This window comes from Orbicella franksi, chromosome 15 (genome assembly GCF_964199315.1).
Source record: "Orbicella franksi chromosome 15, jaOrbFran1.1, whole genome shotgun sequence".
NCBI classification, from domain to species: domain Eukaryota; kingdom Metazoa; phylum Cnidaria; class Anthozoa; order Scleractinia; family Merulinidae; genus Orbicella; species Orbicella franksi.
In genome coordinates, this window is record NC_138159.1 from 6,714,939 (window position 1) to 6,737,743 (window position 22,805).

The 22,805-nt window shown below is 40.8% G+C and overlaps 2 protein-coding genes and 1 pseudogene across 5 annotated transcripts in view; 1 reads left to right on the forward strand and 2 right to left on the reverse strand.

The window, feature by feature from the left end:
* Positions 1–22,805, reverse strand: part of LOC145469683 (uncharacterized) — a 54,760-nt gene that overhangs the window by 12,778 nt on the left and 19,177 nt on the right. For 2 of the 4 annotated variants that reach the window (XM_081453448.1, XM_081453449.1), the window contains 7 exons: positions 13,106–13,217; positions 12,037–12,089; positions 11,580–11,636; positions 9,076–9,393; positions 7,728–8,425; positions 7,407–7,560; positions 6,949–7,039 (listed from right to left, as the gene is read on the reverse strand). In XM_081453448.1, the coding sequence (XP_081309574.1) occupies positions 6,949–7,039; positions 7,407–7,560; positions 7,728–8,425; positions 9,076–9,393; positions 11,580–11,636; positions 12,037–12,089; positions 13,106–13,214 (1,480 nt within the window). In that variant the 5' untranslated portion in view covers positions 13,215–13,217. Of the gene's footprint in view, positions 1–6,948; positions 7,040–7,406; positions 7,561–7,727; positions 8,426–9,075; positions 9,394–11,579; positions 11,637–12,036; positions 12,090–13,105; positions 13,940–22,805 lie in introns of those variants that run through there. The other 2 variants (XM_081453451.1, XM_081453450.1) reach the window with 2 other exon arrangements.
* Positions 1,003–1,952, forward strand: LOC145469780 (uncharacterized). Its single transcript, XM_081453586.1, has one exon. The coding sequence runs from the start codon at positions 1,015–1,017 to the stop codon at positions 1,948–1,950; it is 936 nt and encodes a 311-aa protein (XP_081309712.1). The 5' UTR covers positions 1,003–1,014; the 3' UTR covers positions 1,951–1,952.
* Positions 15,071–18,804, reverse strand: LOC145470617 (uncharacterized; annotated as a pseudogene).

A 22,805-nucleotide genomic window follows, 5' to 3' on the forward strand; every position in this document is an offset into this window, starting at 1 on the left:
GAAAGGTTGTCCAGAACGTGATGGAAGAACCAATTTCTCAGGAAACGCAGGCGCGTCTGCAAAAGCCACTACTTCCGAAGCCTTACCAGCCAAGAGCTCCTCCACGCCAAAGAAAGTCGAGAAAAACGCAAGACCTTCTGAGTGAGTTCGACCCCTTCCCTGCACGGAAAACCAGAACAGTGACAGACTACCAGAAGGAGATTCTGGACCTGTTCGATGATGCAGAGAAAGAAGGGGAAGACAGTACAGGCCGGCGTTACATTCGATGGCGCTTCATCAGAGGTCTGGGGAGAAACCTCACACCAGACTTAATGGCGAGGATACGCGAAAGAGTAAGCACGTCGTTCTATCTGAGGCACGTTTTCGCGTACCAGTTGCGCAACATTGAGGATGGAACGATTATTGTGTACTACTCGAGCCCCAAGGGCTCACAGTGGTTTGACAAACTGGAAGGAGCGGAAAAATGGCTTAAATGCCAGGAAGAACTGCGTCTCGACCTTGAAAAAACCGACAGGCCCAACACGAAGTGGGTTTTTGAAAACTTTTTCAAGGTTGACGTGAAGGTTGTGCTTGACATGAAGCCTTTGGTGGGAACTTTGCCTGACTAGCTGCGCAACCTTGCCCATAGCCGGGCGATGGTATCTTTGGACGTGTATAACGACAACCTGTGCCTATGGCGGTGCCTCGCTGTGCACCGAGGGGCGCGCACAGACCGTTGTACAAAAGAAGCCCGAAGACTGGCCCAGAGTTTCTACAAGCTCGATGCTATTCCACCAAACTTCAGAAAAACGTCTCTAGATGAGTTGGACAAGATGGAAGGCCATCTGAACGAGGGCTCGCCTGTCTCATCTTGGCTCGGAATACGTGTCTACGAGCCTGAGCGTTTGGTTGACGGTGAAGTGGTATGGCATCTCAGAACAAACCCGAACCCCAAAATCAAAAACATTTTGACGATAGGTGTCTACGAAGGCCACGCTTTCTTGATAAAAGACATCGCAAAGCTGGCAAAAACCTATGCATGCACATACTGCGGGTAGAGTTGTCATTGAAGAAGACCGGGATACTATCAGAGAAATGAAACAAAGACTGGCAGAAGCTGAAAACCAACTGCAACAGGCGGAAACACTATCTTCGCAAAGAGAGGAAGAAAAGAAAGAAGTGGAAGTTCTGAGACGTAAAATCGAGCAAACTGATGCTGAGATTGAGGCCATTCAGGATGAACAAGGTTCGAATTTTGAAAGCGAAGCAGAGCTTAGAAGGCTGAAACAATTGAAAAAGAACTATCAAACCGATCTTGAAAACAAGAAAAAAGAATTGGATTCGCTTACAAAACAAGCAAAAAACAGAGAAAAGGAACAAGCCAAGGTCGACAGACTCAGGGCCAGCATCGCAGATAAAGAAAGTGAAACAAACACCATGAAAGAAAGGCTCAACCAAACAAAACCGTTGGACGACCTGAGAGAGCAGGAAAGCGAGCTGCAGCGCCAAAACGAGGAAGACCAGGCGATCATCCAAGATGAGAATGCCTCGCCCTCCGAGAAAGAAGCCGCAGAAGACAGAGTGGCGGAAAGAAACGAGGAGATCGCGCATTTGCAAACTCTGATTGTGGAAAGGGAAAGGGGGCGGCCTCTCTTGGAAAGGGTCAAGGAAATCTTCAAAAAACATGGCGTGACATTGACCGCTATTCTTCTCGCCGCCGGGACCACAATCGGAGCTGTCATCGGGGCCCTCACCAGAGGTTTGAAAGCCACCGGCAAAGCTTTGGGAAATGGCCTCAAAGATGTTGCCGCGAAACTTGGTTCTCTGCTGCCCGGGCTGATTGGCTCGATTGTGAGCTTCCTGTTCAAAGCCGCCGGCCAAGTCGTCGGGTTTCTGGTCGAGCACACCTGGCTGCTCATTCTTGCCGCGGTGGCCTTTTTGTTCGAACAATATTTTAAGAAGCAGCGTTAACTTTACCTCCAAGCCATGAACAGCAACGCCGATAATCCAACTACACCGACAATTACCGCCGTTTTGTTAATTTCGTGTTGCGGTGTTTTATCTGGAGCCGTGGGCTCAATTTTTTGCGCCGTCGGCTGTGCTTGCTGAGTTTCGGCTGAAGATGGTTTCCTTGATTCGACTGTTGCGGCTTTGTGTATCGGGTTGGACGGATGGCTGTTGGGCGGGTTAATTTTTGATGGGCCTCCTGCCATGATTTTGAGCCCAGATATTTTTGTGTCTGGATTTACCTCGTTGTTCAGTCCCAGTTTCATCCCAGAGACCGCCTGTTTCAGCTTGTTGTTGTAACCGATTGTGCTTGCGGTGTTGATTATCATTTGTGCGGGCATGAGCCAGGCCAGGGGGGCTACAGCGAGATTGAGCCTGACCTTCGCTTGATCCACTGCGAGCTGGTACCTTTGCACGCTCGCGGCCAGGTCGGGCTGTGTAATCGCGCTTTCCATCAACACCAGGAACTCGCTTTGGGCTTCTCTCGCCCGGCAACCCAAACCAAGAATACTGCTGCGTACGTTGACTTGCGCGCCTAGGATGCAATAAATGAAAGCCTCAATTGACTGGTTGATTCGTGCCAAGCCCGCCTGCGTCAAACCTGATGCTGTGTTTGGCGCGAACCAGTCCGATTGGGTATCAGAAGCGGCCCCCGGCTCGATGTAATAAATCAGGTCCCCTTTTATAGCTTTCCCGCCTTCATCGCTGAATTTGTTCCATCCCGGGTATTGATAGTCAGTTTTCGACGCGCCGGCGCCGGACACGTAAACATAAACGCTTCCCAGACCGTGGTTTCCCCCGTGCGTGTAGCGGAAATCGCTCGAGGGGTCTATACCGAACTCGTTGCATATCCTTTTGTACGAAGCAACGTCATAATGATCATTGCATTGGTTGAAAGGCGGGTCTCCGGGCAAAGCGCTCATGCTCTGAATTCCTCCTAGCTGGAACAAAATTCGCCTGACCGTGAAATACACGTGGAATTTGTAGAAAGCTCTTATCTGCGGGGGGAGATTCATCCCGCTGTCAAAGATTTCGCGAGAAACTCCGCACCCCTGTGTCGCGCAGAAAACCGCGAAGTTGAGCTGTTGCGGCCAATATTTCATGTCAGGCCCTCCTAACCAGTGTTTTGATTCGGCTGCAGAAGTGTGCCTGAGTTTGGTTTCTTGGAATATTTCTCTGAATTTTGTTGTGAAATATTGGTCAGGCGTGACGTAGATTTGGATTGCGTCGTCGAATATTTTCTTCAAGCTTGGCGATTTGCCTTCGAAAGGTACCGCAGGGATGGCCAATGAAATTTTTGAGCCAAGCGGCGACAATTGGTAAGGAAAACCCCCGCTGTCTCCCAAACCAAACGCTTCTTTCATTTCGGCGCTCCAATATTTTCTGTCTGAGCCGAAGACGCTTTGAAACGAGTCTTCGCTTTCTTTGAAGAACACCTCCGCGGTCACGTTATTTTTCTCGTCGACGCTTCCTTGCGAAACGAACCGGCTTTTGTCCGCTTTGGGGAAGCGGTTTAAAAGTTTGTCCACACCTTTTTCTTCGCCGCCTCCGCTTTTTTTAACGCAGGACCATTCCACAAATTGGCCATCTTATTTGAACACAATTTTATTTGTTGAATATAAAAATGGTTGTTCTCACTATTGTCACGCAACAGACGGAGGGACAATATCTTTTGAAAAACCGATATCGAAAGTGCATTTCATGAAACTCATATCTTGCAGTTTGTACAACAGCTGGGACACTTTGAAAAAAGAAGGTTCAGGCTCCATGGGAGATAAAAACAAAGATAGAGCTTTGTCAGTTAGTAAAATAACCCCAGGGGATTATAATTTAGAAAGCTTGGCAAAAGAAATAAACGATCTGTTCGCAAAATATTCATATAAACTGGAAACAGAAATAAGCCAACCTGCTGGCCAGCTTGTAATGAAAAATTTGGGGTTAAAGCCGATAGAACTTGATCGCGATTTAGCCGGTTTGCTTGGTATTGGGCGAAAGTTGAATCTTATAACATTCGTAAAAAGGCTTACAGCTCCAACGACATATTTTATTCATTGTAATTTGATCGACACAGAACGGAATCTGTTCAATGGCAAAAGGTCAGATGTATTAGCCCTGTTTGATGTGAAAGGGAAGCCTTATGAAAAGGTAAGCTACCAGGGTTCTCCGCAACAGGTTTTGCGAGACTGCTCTACAGATGAGTTCATAAATAGCATCCCCATTAGCGTGAAAGATGAAAATGGCGAGCTCTTTGATTTCAAAGGCTTCCCTCTTCTTTTTGAATTAGAGTTAAATTAAATTTCTATATATACACAATGTCTTCGGCAAATCTGTTGCCACCAAGCGCGCCGCCTGCCGAGAATGAAAGAAGAATCTATCCAAGCCTTCCCGAAACGACAAATGCCGAGAATTTCCGGCTAACCGAGATAAGCAGAATTGAAAAAGAAATATCTGCTGAGGTCGAGCATTACAGGCTTATGTTGAAAAAATACAGAAAAGCCCGGAAAGCGCTTCACTATTCCGTGGTTGGCCTTGGCGCTGTCACGGCAGCTCTGTCTTCTGGGGCTGTTGCAATCACTCACTGGTGTTGGAATTGTTGTCGGCGCGCCTGTTGCCGGGATAGCCACTTTATCTGGCGTAGTTTCCACTGGCCTGTCCGTTGTCAACAAGAAGCTTGAACGCAAAGTTAATAAGCACTCGAGAATCCACTCTCTGGCTATCGGGAAACATGACTCGATAAACCTCGCCGTCTCACAGGCTCTTAATGATAATCGGGTTTCTGACACGGAGTTTCAACTGATCACACGTGAAATGCAGAAATATCGCCAGCTTAAAGAGACTTTTCGCTCGAACTTTGCCCAAATACAAACAAATCCAATCCAGCCAGATATTGAAAAAATAAGAAACCAGGTTCGGGACCAGGTTCGGGAAGAATATAGAAAAAAACTTGCGGATTAAACAGCAGATTTGAACTAAATTTTGAGCAAAAAAACACAAAACTTTCTCTTTGTCTTATCAAAAACAGGTGATTGTGTTACACCGCGTTACCTTCACGCGTAGAGGGGGCCGTAGTCAAGTGTGAAATAGGGAAAATCCCTTGATCAGCTGTTTCTTTTTATCGCTCTAGTGAAATCTCTTTGTTCTACCGCGTTTCGTGCCCAATTTTTCCTCGAAAAAAGGTGAAAAGTGTTATTTTTATTGAACAGGCCGAGAAGAAATACCGTATTCTAACAAACTGTGGACAAAAAATAGAAATCTGACTGTAAAATTCCTCCTGGCTTCAACATTCCTGATGGCTTTGAAAATTCCTGACGGCTTCAACTGAAGCCAAGAGGAATGCAACCAGCTTTTAATTGAAACCATCAGGAATTCGCAACAGGAAGCTGTTGTCTGAAGGCCTTAAACAACCGGAAGCGCGCCATGAAAGCAATCAACAACTTCGCGTGTAATATCACGCACGTGTCTCTGCCACTCAGGCGTGAAATATTCATTCACAAGAAACGCAATCAAGTGAACACTGACAATCATGTTTTTATAATATGCAAACGAGGCCGTGAATTTTTAAATGTTCATTCGACCGGAGGTTATATCGTCGCCGCCTTTTTTCGCTAACGCTCCCTGCCAAAAAGGAACCACTCGTGCCAATCATAACCATCCCAGGAGCATACTTTTAAAAAATTCTTGTAATCATGGTTGGCTTCTATGAGAGGAATAATTTACTCCATCGGTGGGCTTAGCGATGCTTTATGAAGAGTTCCCTCCTTTTCGAAACAGGGGAAACAACAACCCTCGAAATAGCAGTTCAGATATTCAAAGCAAATTATCATTGGCACAATCTGCTGCATGTATTGACAGAAAGGCAGTTTTGAAATATGCTCGTGGACCTTGTCCCAACCCATTTCCTTTTTTTCCTTAATTTTTATAGCGATGTACTCCTTGAGAATCATCTCACGAAGCTCTGCATGGAGGGAGGCTTTGAATGTCCACGGAAAGTTGGCAGCTTTCTTTCCGGCCCCGCATCAGCCACCCGCACTTGTTTGACGCTCGAGTCATCCCGGCTCGGGCGGTATAACAACGGGCTCGCTTGTTTCTAATATGAGGCTTTCCTTTGTTGTAAGTAGTATAGAGGGGATTAACCAAATACTATTTCAAAGAGGGAGCTGAATTTCGCCGTTTCGCAGCCCCCAGGTTCAACCGGCCCGAGCTTGTGAGGGCCGGACTTGATGGTGGGGGCTGTGATAAGGCGAAATAAAGCTCCCTCTGCGAAATGGTATTTGGTTAATCCCCTCTATACTACTAAATATATTACCCTCTTGTTTCCGAAAGTCTTGTAAAGGCGTCTGTGATTTATATTGTTTTCAAGCTAAAGTGGTACTGTCTTTGAATTTGTGGTCACCGATGGAGACATTTTAAACTCCTGACGGTTCAAAACAATGAATATTGGCTTTTAAAGGAACAATGGCTCCTGTAGAACCAGCACTGGACACATGCAAAGTCTGTCCTAGCTTTCGCTAGGAAATTTACTCCCGTTGTCTCGATTTGTCGACTTGCATGAACACCCGAGAGTGAAACAACAATTGCAAACGGGTTTCATTATTTGTACTTAATTACGAAACTAGATTTGCGACACGTAAAAGAAATGAAAAGATGTAGAACCCAACACCAAGCTCAAAATGAACGACTTACCTTAAAACTAATTGCAGAGGGAACTAGAAACCGTGCTTACAACCGAAATGGCTGACTCTGACTAGTGCGCAGTGGGACACAAGCCCACGTGACTGACTCTCGTACTCTCGTAGACAAATAAATAAAGAAATCCGATCATGACATAGTGTGACTTCCTGTAAGCCACACAAAAATCAACCACAAAAGGTGGTATTACTAGCGAGAGAGACTGACGAGTTTGTTCACGTATACGGCTAACCTTCTACCCAACTTCACGACTGGAATTGCGTTTATTCTTACCTCCACCTTTAAGAGACCCAATAGAGAGTGTTAGTGTAAGACTGTCTTGATTATAATCGATGAGGGGCCTTAAACTTTGACTGCCACAAAGCTGTAGAAAAAAATTCAAGAAACATCAGAGGCAAAGGAACATTAGGGAACTTAGAAGCTAAAGAATTACAAGGTTGCTTTGCAGTTCAGGTTTGAAACCCTTCTCAATAAATGCGATTGCCAAAGCGCACCTTGAATAGCCTTCTTATTGGAAGTTTAGAAGTTTGGGAACTAACCGACATTGCACAACATTAGCTTGTCCATGTAAATCAGCATACGTATAAATCTTATCTTATTCTTAGAAAATATAAAAGTGTTGTTAAAGTTAAGGTTTAAGTGATTTACATTTATTCTGAAAATTTCAAATCTGTTTCAGTGGAAAGTAACTATTAGGTGGTAAATATGTCTTCTTTTTTTTTCAGTCTTACCTTCTTTCCATTACAGTAAAGATCTTGGTGTTTGGTTGGAAGTCCAGTTCTCTCCATAATCTCACTTTTTACATCAACAACTGAGGGCGGGTTAGTAAACTGTAAGCACAGAGGACCAAGGTAGCTATGCTCAATAATGACCTGAGTTTGTGAGCTGTAAAAAAAAAAGCCAGTGTCATTTTTTTCTGTCTCTCTATATTTAGTTGAATGTTCACGAATGTGAATGGATGTGCATGAATTTAACAGAAAGTACAGTAAATCGGCAAATGTAAAATGTTCTATTCTCATTTGAGGATGACATAATGGTACAGTACATCTTACCGGTTGTTGCTTACTGGTTTGGTGGCATTCTGATCCTCTGGGTGTACAACTTCGACCCCAGGAACAGTTTCTTCTTGTTTGCCTGATTCTGGGCCAGTTTCATGTACAGGTGGCACTGGTTCAACTACATGTACTCCTGCCATCTGATTCTCTGCATGTATATCTTCCACCACAGGAACAGGTTCTTCTTGTGTGCCCGATTCTGGCCCGGTTTCCTGTACAGGCAGCACTGGTTCAACTATGTGTACCCCTGCCATCTGATCCTCTGCGTGTATAACTTCTAGCACAGGAACATTTTCTTCTTGTTTGCCCGATTCTGGGCCAGTTTCATGTACAGGCAGCACAGCTGGTTCAACTACATGTACCCCCGCCATCTGATCCTCTGCGTGTATAACTTCCACCACAGGAACATTTTCTTCCTGTTTGCCTGATTCTGGGCCAGTTTCATGTACAGGCAGCACAGCTGGTTCAACTACATGTACCCCTGCCATCTGATCCTCTGCGTGTATAACGTCCACCACAGGAACATTTTCTTCTTGTTTGCCTGATTCTGGGCTGGTTTCCCGTGCAGGCAGCACTGGTTCAACTACTCCTGCTGTAGATGTAGCAACCGCCGCATTGCCACTATTACATTTGCTCTCTGGACATAAATTACCAAACTGAAATGACTCACTTTTGTGAAGCTCCAGCTTTGACACCTAAAAGAAAGTTAACAAACACTAGCTAGTAACCATTAGAACAGGCACTAGATATTATCAAACACATATGATAATGATTGATGATCAGGAATAGGTTACCACTGGCAGTAGTATTTTTTTTAAGTTACCTTTGGCTAATAATATTATTCGCTAACACCCATTATCATTCAAGACATTTTTTTCTTCCTTTTCATTGGCCAAAAGTCCACCACAAAACCTGCAAATAACCACAGGTCAGCATATATTTGTCTGCTCATGTGTAATACCATACAAATGTGTTTCGCTGCAAATTATACTACTCTGCTCATACGTAGATTAATTACCAACAGATGTACACACGCTCCTGTGTGAAAAAATGGTAAGTAGATCGCTTTCTTGAGCTGTCAGAGAGTAACTCAAACTATGAAAACAAACTTGGTGATCAAATGATAAAACAATTTACTGAACTCTGTTATTGCAAAATATTGGGATTCGTCAGTGTCTTGCAGATCGATTATTTGCCTCACCTGCATTCATCTTCAGTTACAGTTTTTCACTATACGGACCTACTGTACCACCCAGCAAATGATATGTTATGTATCCCCTTCATGTTAATATCTACCACTACATAAGTTCAAGTGCACTATAACCAAACACCTGACCAGACAAACCTGTTTCTTTTTCTTCTTCTTCTTCTTTGGCTTTGGTCTCTTCTTAAATGAAGCTGAACCAACACCACCAAACCAGACTGTTAAATCATCTCCCTTTTTTCTCTTTCTCTTTGGTTTAGAGAGCAAAAGCATGCTGTAGTCAGGTGTAAACTGATGTACATGTTCCGGAGGTGTGTACATGTACTTTACTGGTTTGGGATCGATTCTTTCTTTTGGCAGTACATCATACTTAACCACCTTTCTTCTAAATTGTCGTTTAACATAACGACAGGCCTTCACTTGGTAGAAGTGCCCACTGTCATCACAGTACAGTAGTGTCTGTTGATGGGAAACAACTAAGCATGAATATATATGTTGCAGGTCAAAATGACAATCAGGTTAAAATGAATCTTAACCCTAATTACTCATGGATCATGGATAAATAGGGTTAGAAGACGAAGGAAATGGAGCATTAAATGAAGTTAAAATCATTTTAACCTGAATTTCATTTTGACCTGCAACACATCCCCCTGCCTTAAGGTGGCTAAACACAGTTTTTTATACCTGTGTTCATTTACGTTTTTCTCTAAAACCCTTGATCCCGCGGTCGCCAAAATTGGCAGCAAGTTAACAACACAAATTTGGGTTTTCTGATGGTTAAGCTGACGTATGATCGTTACCATGGCAACATGAATAAATATAAACAGGCCCTTAAAATCGGTTTTGTTTTACAAGCTTGTAACGATTCTCACAAGTTAACACAATTTTGCTAATAATTTAACAGAGAGATCTTTAATTATCCCTTGTTGAAGGTTCACTGGAATATCTAGAATTTCCTTTGTTAAAATTCAATTATTTTCAATACTCCAGTTACTTATTTCCTTAAGTATTTTCGTGCCAAATTTCGTGAAATTCTAATGAGTGGTTTTCGAGTAATAGGCGTATTTCCGAGAGTGCAATTTTCATTCAATCACAATGTTTTGACTTACTACGCATGCGCTGCATTTAACTGGGTTCTTTCGGTAACAAAGAAAAAGCTGAGAATTGCTGGGTTCTTTGCATCGTTACCTTTTCTAACATATCTTTGTAATAAAAGACTAAAGCCATCAATACACTGGGTTCAATTATAGAGAGAAATAACGCAGATAGTGCGGGTGTTGAGTAAATAAAATGATCGCTCTATTGACGGCATGTTTGTTTTTTCCAATCCTTGTGCACGCGCTGAATTGCATCAGCAAAAGCGCGCGCGAAAACTGTGTTGGGCCACCTTAACCCAAAATGGATGGAACACATTTAACATTAAGATAATATTTTTAAGCGTGAAAACAGGGATGAAATGTCCACCCGGCCATGGCGACTGGACCATGAAAACTGCAATTTGGACAAGCCTTTGTCTGTATTTCCACATTCCAACCTGTTTCAGTTGAGATAGAGACAGAACTATATACCTCTAAATTCATTAGAGCCAAGTATTTTGTTTTCAATCAATCGGTAATTGACCATTCATATTTTTCTTCCAAACATATATACATATGTTGTATAAAATGGTACATAAATACGAATAAAAATACCTTACACATCATAGGCTTTGTGTCAAAGTTTCCAAACAAAGGATTTTTCAAATGAATGTGAGGCTTGGGAATAGATGCATTTAAGTATTCTTATAGAAATATTTGCATCATATTGGCCATATTAATTATGAGAAAAGGCTTTTTCAAGGTAGCACCTCTTGATTATTAAACTAACATAAAATGATTAATTTAAAAAGTAATTTGAATTTGCATCAGGAACTGCAAGTCAACAAGATTAATGCAAAGTGTTATGAATGGACATAAAATTTAAAGTTCCTTATATTTGCATGGTGTGGTTACAAGATTAATTCACCTTCACCTTTCATTACCGAGCTTAAAATTCGCTATCTTTATTAACTTATCACTACTCACGATGAATTCGATAGCGTTGATCCTAGCAGTATACAGGACACCTATCATATATGAACTCAGTTAAATGACCTTGCTCTCCATGAGTTCTCGTAGCTCAGTGGATAGAGCGCCCGCCCGGTATTCGGGAGGTCATGGGTTCGATTCCTGTCGGGGACTCGGAATTTTTCTTTGTCCCACGCTCGTGTCATGTTGATTAATTCACCTTCACAAGGTGGAAATATGTGGCACTAGTTCAAAACTCATTCTCACAAGCCCCAGAAGAACATTTTATAAGCATTATCTGTATCCATAATCCGCAATTTGAATGTCCTAAAAATATTTTCCCCAAAAAATTCACTTGCCTTCCTGGCAAGCAAGAGAGTATTCACTCGTTTAATAGTAATTGAAAAACGCTTATCTTGCTCATCTTTTTGCATGCTAAATGCTGTTTCTACTTTATTTTAAGTTCCGACTGGTACACTGGTTCATTTGCATTAGATTTAATTTGTTGCTTTACATTTCAATATGCTTATTTATAAATCAAAAAAATAAATATCAAATAAAGTTTAATACAAGACTAGATATTAAGTAATGAATACTTACATTTCCTAGCAAACAGTTTGCTACTACTGCATCAGCAAGTGTCACAAAAGCATATGTCTAGAAGAAAAGAATTAAGGTGTTAACAGATACATGTACTGTAGGCCAGGGTGCATGTACTTTTACTTACCCTACGGGGATACAAAATATCACCAAAATAACTTAACTAAAATTACATCTCCATATAAATGCTACTGCAGTTATTTAAAATAATGTCTAACTGCGGGAATTTGAACATAATTTTATCATTTGAGTAACCTACATTTTATTGTACAGGGTGCTTGGTAAGAGGTTAAGCTCATGCAACATTGTATTATCTCATTGGGAAAATTTCTTCTTCCTCTTTTGTGTTTTTTTTCAACATTGGCTAACTTCACAAAGCAGGGAATGGGTAGAAAAACAATTCTTAACTAAGTGTCATAAATTGTACAACCAAACATCTGAAGTTATCAGAAGTTACCTTTGTAGAGGGAATGCTAACTTTTGTGACTGCACCAGGAAAACCGCACACACCTGGTAAATCGACCAAATTCGGTGTTATTTAATTGTATTAATTAACTGAACGCAGATCTCAGAGTAGTAGGGGTATAAGATTCAATTTTTTTGGAGGAAAAAAATAAACCTTCTTTTTGGTTTGTAAAAGACGGAAGTTTTGATCTGGGCAGACTTTGTTCCCTGTAATAAACATTTAACTAAAAAGAATCAGAAAAACACTGGCAAACAAAAGCAGTACCCTGTACTTTACTTGCAGATAAAATCACATATTCTGGTTTGAAATTGGGTTAAGGTTTGAAGAAGTGGCTGTAGATCCTCACCAAACTTCTCGGCGAGTACTTATTTTCCTCCCCAGTATAGAAATGCTTTATGAAAGATAAAACATTTAGCGTTTTGGGAAAGTACATGTCGTACATTTTTGTTTATTTTTATAACATATTTGTCATTGTTTTCCCGAAAAGCACCTACAGTAGGTTTATCAAGGGGGATTACAATATAACAAGTTTTACTCCATTTACATGTATTGTGTTGTTCCAGAAAATATCCATACCCCTCCCATGGAAGGTTTTTTAGCTTGAACCCCCCCCCCCTGCGGAAATGCCATTTTAGTGTCATACTTTCCTTTAAAAAATTGTGCCTTGTAAAAGCCCCCTCCCCCTTGGAATTTCCGTTAACCTTCCTTGGAGTGGGTATGGATATTTTGTGGAACTACACGTTCAGGTTCACAAACAAACACACACACAAACAACAAACAAAAATTGAAAACAACATGATTTTAGAGTACATTACTGAGTACATTTAGAAAAAATCTAAGTTCTTGACAGGATATCCGATTACTTTCAACACTGGTAGCTGGTCTTTTCTCTTGGAGTTTCTTAGACAAGTGTTTATCAGTGATCCTGAACCCAAAAGGTAGTCTAGATGAGTAGGGGTTGTGCCATGTCTTAGCGTCTTGCCTCATAATACCTCCTGCATTTTATTTAGGGGAAAAGAGGCTCCCAACAGTTTTATTAATAATTTGTGTGAACGTGTACCTTCAAGGAAATCTTTTAAAGTACTTTCTTGGCAATCAGGTGGAAGGCCATGAAGAAACAGCTTTAAGTCATCAACAAGCATAGTTCCACTGTTTGTGAAATGTACCATCGTCTGAGAGGGAAAAAGGGAAAAACAGTCAGTAAAATACAGACTATAATTATATCATTACAGTTGAACCTCTGGTTGCGACCACCTCTCGTAAGCAACCACCTCTCACAGAAATAGATATACACCAGTAAGGAGAATTTGTATGTCACATCAGGGCAGAATAGACACTAACCAATTACAACCATTCTTACTTCTAACTGTTGTTCTTTGACTAAAAAACTTGGTGAGCAAGTTATAATGGCAGAGTTTTCTTCGCCAGTTTGTTTACTGCGGGAAATTACCAACTGAAATGTGCGTGACATAGTTTGTTGCATAATAGTGCAGTGGGGACTGAAAAATAGAGAAATTTTAATCTAAAAAAGCTAAGATAAAAAGATGTGTAATTTTGTAAGATGATACAGTACCGCATGAAACTACATGTATGGACCCATCAGGTTGCGGCAAAACCTCGTCTTTGCCACGTGCTCACACCTCGCGTACACCACGGGTGAAAATATGTAGCACCACGGTAAAGACAAGTGCGACCGCAATTGAAAAAATACTGTGGCAAAACAGATGAGGTAATACCTCAGGGAAGTAATGTATGTGTATCGAGTAGAGTGGCATTGTTTCATCAACGTTGCTTGTAAACTCCATCATAATCCGGAATCAAGAAACACACTCGATGCAAAGTCAAACGGTTAACACGTAAATGCCTATCCTCTAGTTTGTTTCGCTCTTTCAAAATGTTCATGACCTTTTTGTGCGGACTATTAGTAAGCCCTTTCACGAACTCTGACGATACTAGTCGGAGCCGTTTTAATAGGATTCGCTGGGCTTTGAAGGTCACTTGATTAGAACAGCAACTGGATGGAGCAGTCTACTACTACCGTAAGCTACAAGCGCTAAACGTTACCAGTTTCAGGTAAAAATGTAACTGTTCACGTCTTCTAGTTCATTTATTTGTTTTTAATTGTAAAATTGATGCATTGAAAGTAGTAACACAACTTCGTGACTTAGTATTGGAAACAACACAGGTCAGGAATCAGTGGAAATCAAACATGTAGCATCTTTTGATTTCCACCAAAGGTCACGTGAAATGTTAAAAAAAAAAATCTACTAGCCTAAACTGGTGAAAGGTTTCGACTCTCCTTTTGATCGAGTGTATAAAAGCGAATATTATATTTCCCTGTAGGAATCTTTGCCTAAAGGAAGATAACATGTACATGTGTTGAATGCTGTCAAGAATAAAGAGCAGTCACTGCTCGAAAAAAAATGCTTATTAATTCTTTGTCAGAATCAGTGGAAATCAAACAGGTATGATTCTAACATCTCGAGATACAGATAAACGAAGCGGGAGAAACTACGTACACACTGAAACTCTTTGAAAGGTACATGTAAAAGATAAAAAAGAAGACAGTTGATACCAAAAAATGCGTAGATTACTATACCATAACCCTTACTTCCAAAAACCGTGGAATTCAATACGAAAATAGCGGCCTGTCTTTTGTCGGCAAAGCAACCTTTGAGCTTTTTCCAACATTTTGATCGGAATTGTTTCAAGCCAAGTAACAAGCCTTATCGCGACCACTTATGAGGGTTGTTACTCTCTCACTGAGCTCTCAATGAAGACAGTGGCCGAGATACATCTTATAAGATATCGCATTTCCTTTAAAGCCAAAAGCTGTTTTGACCATTGTTTATCGAGCGTCTCGTTCGCGATTTTACCCATCCACCAAATTTAGCGGTAAGTATACCGTGGGACCAGGGACATTTCATTGGTTGGCACAAAGTAATTTGACGAATTACAAAGCGGCTGATAATATTTGATCAACCGATAGGTTTTCAATTTGCAAAACACCCAAGAAGTTGTAAATTTATTTCAAAGCCTTGAGCATTAATTTTAGTCGTTTGCCGGTCATTTGCATGATGCGTGGAGATGAAATCAGATGACGAACATATGCTCTGTCACGTTCTATGTTACGTTTTCGTGATAATCAGGCCTTCTCGAGCTATTCTTTGGCTTCATTGTACTGCCTAAGAGCATGATAAACACTTCCCAAGTTGTTATAACTTGTTGCGACATCGTCATGTTCCTCAACGAAAATCTTTTTCCTGATCATCAGTGCTTTCTCATGGTATTCTTTGACTTCATTGTACTGTCTAAGAGCGCGATAAACACCTCCCAAGTTGTTATAACTTGTTGCGACATTAGAATTTTCCTCGCCGAAAATCATTTTCCTGATCATCAGTGCTTTCTCGTGGTATTCTTTTGCTTCAGTGTGCTGTCCAAGATCTTGATAAACACTTCCCAAGTTGTTATAACCTGTTGCAACATTATCGTTTTCATCGCCCAAAATCTTTTTCCTGATGATCAGTGCCCTCTCGACGAAATCTTCGGCTTCATTGTGCTATCCTACATCTTGATAGACACTTTCCACGTTGCTATAACTTGTTGCGACATAAGCATGTTCCTCGCCAAAAATCTTTTTCCAGATGATTAGTTCCATCCCGAGGTATTCTCCGGCTTCATTGTACTGTCCAAAAGCACGATAAACACTTCCTAAGTTGTTATAACTTGTTGCGACATTCGCATGTTCCTCGCCGAAAACCTTTTTTGAGATGATAAGTGCCTTCACGCGGTATTCTTTGGCTTCACTGTACTGTCCAAGAGCGCGATAAACACGTCCCAAGTTGTTATAACTTCCTGCGACATTATCATGTTCCCCACCGAAAATCTTTTTAGTGATGATCAGTGCCTTCTGGAGGTATTCTTTTGCTTCAATGTACTGTCCAAGAGCGCGATAAACACCTCCCAAGTTGTTATAACTTGCTGCGACATTAGGATGTTCCTCACCGAAAATCTTTTTCCTGGTGATCAGTGCCTTCTCGTGATATTCTTTGGCTTCATTGTACTCTCCAAGATGTTGATAAACGCTTTCCAAGTTGTTATAACTTGTTGCGACATTAGCATGTTCCTCGCCGAAATTCTTTTTGCTGATGATCAGTGCCTTCTCGTGGTATTCTTCGGCTTCATTGTACTGTCCAAGATCTTGATAAACATTTCCCAAGTTGTTATAACTTGCGGTCACTTTCCAATGACGCTTACTGTAAATTGCAGTATGAATTTTTGTAGCCTCCTTAAGGCAGGGTATTAATGATTTATACTGGCATTTTATTGCTAACATTAACCCATGGACAAGAAAAACATTTGCTCTAATTATGTCGCCCTTTCGTGTGCTACTTACATATTGAACAAAATCATAGGCTGACGTTGAAAATAGAATTGCATTGCATGAATTAGTAAGGTTACAAAGCACGCTGGCTGTTGAACAAAGCCACGAAACGACATTGTCAGGAGAAATGAAGGGTGCTAACTCCTTCACCCAAACAACTTCAGCAGGAAAAGTGTTTGTAAGAATTCCATACAACGCTTTGCAATAAGTTGTAATCCGTCGTAGCAATACGCAAACGTCGCCACTTTCACATAAACGATTCTGCTCCGACTCAATAAGGGAGTTAAAAACCTGAACTGCTACAGATCAACACTGATGTTTCTCTGTGACCTCCATCAGTAACATTTTCCTGAGTACTTGATGAACAACGGTATGTACTTTTAAATAGGTGGGTGCCTCATCCTCACTATATTAACGCATAATTAAGGAGGAGTTTAAAATCTTTGCTTTGATTAACTCTTCAGTCTGTCGCGAGGTGCGATTATTGACAAAATTGACAACTGCTTGAATTGGAAGAGGTTCGAATCACATAGCGAGAAAAAGAAAAATGTCTGGCGAAGAACTTCATCGCTTTTCAAAGTTGTGTCTATTGCCAATTGAATTACTTCAGTCATTTTTTTCGGATACGCAGCATTCACTTGAGTAAGACGTTCTTCTGTTACTTCTAGTTCGACATCCGCAATTCTTCTTAAGAATTTTGTCCAGTCATAGGTTGAAGAATGACTCACAAATTGCAGGTAACATGCAGCAGCTGCTAAGGAAAGCGGCTGATAGTCTAGTTCCTCAGCAACCGTTTGAGCTTTCTCATTATTAGACATTTCCGATACTTGTTTTAACAGCTCGACCGCTTCCTCGGGTTGCATTCCTTCACTGAGTGACTCGTGGAAAGTATGAGGAGCATTTGTAGGAATTGCACTGCTATCTTGAGTTGTAATCAGCACCCGACCGTGACCCCACTCTTCACTGGCGGTTTGAGGTAGGTACTCATAAACCAAGGACAGGTTAACAACGTTGTCTGCTATTATTAACCATTTTGAGAACTGTTTAAACTGCGGGAAAATTAAACACCGGAGTTGCTGAATTCTTTCCTTGAGGTTGGCTTCTTTAGCAGTAGCCAGTTTGGTGAGAGCGTATTCAGTAATTCCCAACTGTTCAGCCTGACTGAGGTACGAGTCAGCTAGCGTGTCAAGGGTTTCAGCATTCAGGGTTGTAACGAACGTTAAGCCTTTACTTTCACCCGATCCTTTTGTAAAGAACTCTTCTCCAATTTAACGTGCAAGTTGAGTTTTGCCACATCCAGGATTTCCTGATAAATAAATGGTACTGACTGCTCCGTTACTTCCATCGTCAAGCTCTTGCATTTTTGCCATGATCCTTGTGACGTCATTTGAACGTCTGATAATTTGGTGAGATGGCTTGAAAGTGAGAGTACAAAAAGACTCAACTTTGGAATTAATCTCTTGTGTAAGACATTCAACCTGCTCTTCCTTTTCCTGTATCGTGTCTTCTGCCACTTGTAAATCACATTTGACTTCTTTTAATTCCGATTGAAGATTAGCAACCTGTGCCATCAAGTTGTTTACTTCTGCCGTGGGAAAGCTCGTCTGGTTTTTAACCGCCTCTATATCACTGATCGGAAGACTCAAAGAGTTGAACGCCAGCAACACTCTTTTGACATAACCCCTGAATTCAGCATCAGTAAGTTTCGCGTCGCTGATATGAGCAATGTCATTTCGGACTAGGCGAAGATCATCGACTTCTATCTTGATGGCTGCACTCAGCGTTGTGCCAATGCTATCTGAGAACAGGATCAAGAAAAACAAACAGCTACAGTCCCACTCTACCGTGTTACCTTCTTTTATAGTGGCCAGATATCAGACATTCCTGGAGCGGCCTTTTCTAGACTCCTTATTATAAAAGTCTAAACCATTTTTTGGCGTGTCTTTCCATTCTCCAGGTGTTGTTTTGTATAGGAAATCCCATTCTTGCTTGAAGACTTGTCGTAGTCCTTTGGGAATTAAGTTAAAGGCGATGTAACAAATTCGAAAATAGTTCAATTGTTCCGAAGTATACTCCATCGCGGAATGATCTGTTGTAAAGATATACTATTTGAATCTGGTTACGAGGATTTGTGTAGAGCAGAGAATGTCCCGTTTATTCTAGAGATGCGTTTTCTGGCTGTCTGGACGAACTTGAGCAAGTTTTCTTAGAGCTGTTGTTTTTGCTTACCAGTGCAAAGACGACAGAAGACGAATAATTCGTCAAGGCGGACTATGTCTTATTTGGTACATCTTGAAGTCATTCCACTAAAATAGAACCTACACTGAGATTCTTGTCAAACGTTGCCTATTGATTGTTTATATTATAGGAACTTAAATTTTGAAATAAAAATGAGGGGTGCCCGTGTTCGTTTAGGAGTAACAACACCTTGTTTGTACCCAATAAATCCTTATAATAACATCATGATTAGAGTCACAATTGCCTGCTAAATTCACCTTTCCGACGATTGTTTCTTGTTCTACACAGAGATTCGGTCCATATTTATTTTACATAGAAATTTTTTTTTTACTCAATTCAAAACAATGGAAAAAAATGATAGGTCACCGTACTCGTTTTCGAGAAAATGACGATTTACCTTTGTGGAGAGGTCCAGCCGTAAAGAAAAAGCCGCCATTTTTAATGCGCGCGCGCTAATCACGCGTGAAATTATGCGCAGTTGGGATGCACAATGTAATACTGGGGAATGACCTTAAGGGGGGCACGGCGGAAAAACCACCGTTCATGCGCAGTAGATTTCGGTTCGTCTTCCCGCCTTTCCATTTTCAAAATGGCGGACGACGAGTCAAAAACGAACACGTCATTGTCATGGCTTTTGGCAACATCTTGCTCGCTCAAGGCAGTTACAAACAACTCGGCTACTTTGGGCAATGATCCGTGCTGAAGTTTTGACTGGGATCGAGAGGATCGAAACGGTGTTGTCAGTTTTCTCAGGCGATAAAGACAGCTCTTCCGGAAGGAAACTTTCAGCTTTTCCAAATTCACCCGAGGTACCGTTTTTCCTTTTCTTAAGGTCGTGTCAAGTTCTTTAAGGTTTTGAACCGTAATTTCTTGTAGCTTGTTTAATTTTACGGAACATATAAAATATGACTTTTTTTTCGTGCTGATGAAAAATTTTAAATGCTATTTGTTCATGGACTTTTGTATCATTGCCTGAAGAAAGAAAAGTGGAGGAATTCGTAAGTAGTACACACTAATGCCTAATATTGTTGTGCTTTTCGCTTGTGTGGTATTCATTCGTACCTTATTTTGCCGCTTCTGAATCAGTGGATGCCATGTACTGCCATGCGCTGAAAACTTGTAGTAAGCTTTAATATAGAGGTTTAGTATGGCATTGTAGAAAGTTGTATTGTATATGTAATACAGCTTGAAGGATAAAATAAATTGCTCTTTTTTTATGTTAGCCTGTGTTTGATATTATGGCTTATGCTACTTCGCACTTACTACGATTCTTGTTCCTTGGCTACGCAGCTTTTCCCGCAGCTGCGGGCTTCGTTATTACAAACATTTCTCCATTTTGTTGACGAAAAAGGCAATCCGCCAAAAGGGGTTCTTGTTCCACGTTATACTGGCGGAACATTCGTTTATGTGAAGGCTTGTAGTTACATCGAAATTCAGTCAGTGTAAAACGCAGACTGTGCACTGCTGACTGCAGAGTAAGGGGGAAACCATACTGCAGACATTATTATAACTGAATGGTGTTTTATCGAGAGCTATCCTTAAACAGGCTAACTGGAGAAAATATTCAGGCTAACCCTGGGGCGGATACAGAGAAGGGGTTTCGAGATAAGAACTGCCAAAAGGCGGTCCCCTGTAAAGGGACCGGTGGCTTTCACGCTGGACAGTTTTGAAATTGTGGTCCTTGAATTGGAAATGGCATTTCTGTTATTCTGAGGCCAAGTTAGCATGTTATGTTTTATTTCTTTTTTCTAATCTAGGGGGTTCCACCGAACCAGCCAAAGCCCCCTAGATCCTTCCTAGCTGACCCAGGTGACATTCAGTCTAACCCAGAACTATTTAGGCTAAACTCCCACTTCTTTTAGCTCGAATAGGGTTGGTCTGTTTACTGTTAACACACAGTAACACTTAAAACGTCTACAGTCTGCATTTTAACACCTGGCCTGCAGTCCAAAGTCTGCGTCTTACACTGACCACATTGGAAAGCATGCCTTTTTGCAAAAAGCACCATCGTGAGAAAACACATGAAAACTGCACCATCCCTCCTCCCCCAATAGTAAGTTTAAGTCTTGTTGCAAACAAATACCGTATGCCATCTCTCCTAGATACTTTTAAGGAGAAGGTTCAGTGACCTACACTGCAGCAAAATTCTACTGTTTCATATTGTGTTCCAGATAAATTCCATACCCTTGCAGACCCTGCCACCAAATTTTGTTTACTCCCTCCCCAACTTCCAACCATCCCAAGGGGTCACATCCTTATTGTGGAGGGATGGTTTCTGTATCCATGACCCTATGAGCTATGTCAGCTGGAGTCTTGTACTTCTGGTAGGTTGAGGGATAGGGACCAGACAAATTGTGATCACCTGGCTTTCTAGGTTGGGTGCTGGGCTGAGTGCTGATAACCCACTACTGTCGAAAATAAGACTACAGCAGATACTGAAGATATTCAAATCTCTTTCAACATCAGTGGAGCAACAAGGGCTCATATCATAACACATGCATTTGGAGCAAACCCCTTCCTCTGAACACCCCACTGAAAATGCCAGTTCACATTCATACTTTCCTTTTCAAAATTTTAAGTTTTGAATTCTCCCCCCACCCATCACTCCTCAGAATTTCCATTGATCTCCCTTGAGGTGGATATGGTTATCTTCTGGCACCACAATTCACTTTTTGGTAAATTAATTAGATCAGGCAATGATGTCTCTGCAAAATGTTTATCTGATTAAAATGCAACTTAGAGATTTGCAATTCCAAAATAACTGCATGTAAAAACTACTGTCAAGTTAACCTCTCCCATTCCCAAACAAAAAGACCAAACAAGCGTGACTAGAATTGTTTCATTAAAATCACCCCCCAAATATAGAAAACTAAACCGAAATAAAAATAAAATCCAACACAAACACACAAGCAGTGAGCATCATTAAAAAACTGGATGATTGGATAATGCAATTTGAGAGTTTTCATTGTTTTAGCCATCAGGGGTCATGAGCCATTATACCATGCTCTACAAATATGGAAAACGTATGCATGATTTTTGAGCATTTTTATTGTTATTTAAGTCTAGTTTTCTATATTTTGGGGGCCTTTTTAATAAAACAATTATTCCACTCGTGCCTGTTGGATATGAGAAGATTAAAGCCAACTCAGTGCTACACACCTTGTTGGCTATCTATTATCTCATATCCAACATGCTCTTGTGGAATAATTGATAATTATTCACTCCCTAATGAGTGATAATCAATGATGCGTGATCCAAACAATAACAAAATGGCTCGCGAAAACTTATGTCCGACCAGTGTTTCTTAAACGGAAATCCTGAGAATACAAGAAAATATTGTACCAGAAAATACAAAAAAGTCTTCAAAGTTTTGAATTGTGAATTTTTATTTTAAGTGAAAGTGACAGTTTTGATTGAACAATGAAATTGTTTTGAAAACAGACTTTTCATTTAGATTGCTGATTTGAACAGTGTTAAAAGACCATTTTGCTAGATTGTAATCAAAGAGGATTTCATCGCAGGTTAACTAGACTTGTCATGTTAGAAGATTCTGTAAAGAATTGTGCACATCTTTAATTCAGAGGTCAATTAAATTATCTTTTAATGGTTTCCCTTTCATCTGTTGTTGAGATCACTTTGTACATATACTAAAAACTTGTCAATGTCAGTGAATAACAGCCATTATTCACCTCGATTGCAAAGAATAATATTGTTGTTAAATATTGCATAAACTTCCACACCAAAATATTATGATCTACAAATTTTTAAGAGGTCAAATCCCAACCAAGTTGTTTACCAAACTATAATTTTTCTGTCTTCAAACATTTTTCTTTATTAATTACTGGGGAATCCTGAAATACTTTTTTCATGCATTTGGTTCCTTAATTGTCCCTTTTCTTATTCCATAATCTTTTTATAAAAGGGGACATATCATTTAGTATCCTCTCCAAGAAGTGGCATTCATTTCATCCATGAAAAAAACTTCTTCAAGTTGATGTACATGGCCACATCACACTGTCTCCAGCCAGAGAACCAAGTAATTGAAAGAGAGGAGGACAGCTGTGAAAATCTGAGGTCTAACTGTGCAAAAAAAAGAGGAAAAAATGTAAAATTAAATTAAGCTATACTTTGGCTTCAT

Excerpts from the sequence above, each read along its gene's own strand:
- LOC145469780 (XM_081453586.1), top strand. The coding sequence starts at position 1,015 with ATGCATGCACATACTGCGGGTAGAGTTGTCATTGAAGAAGACCGGGAT.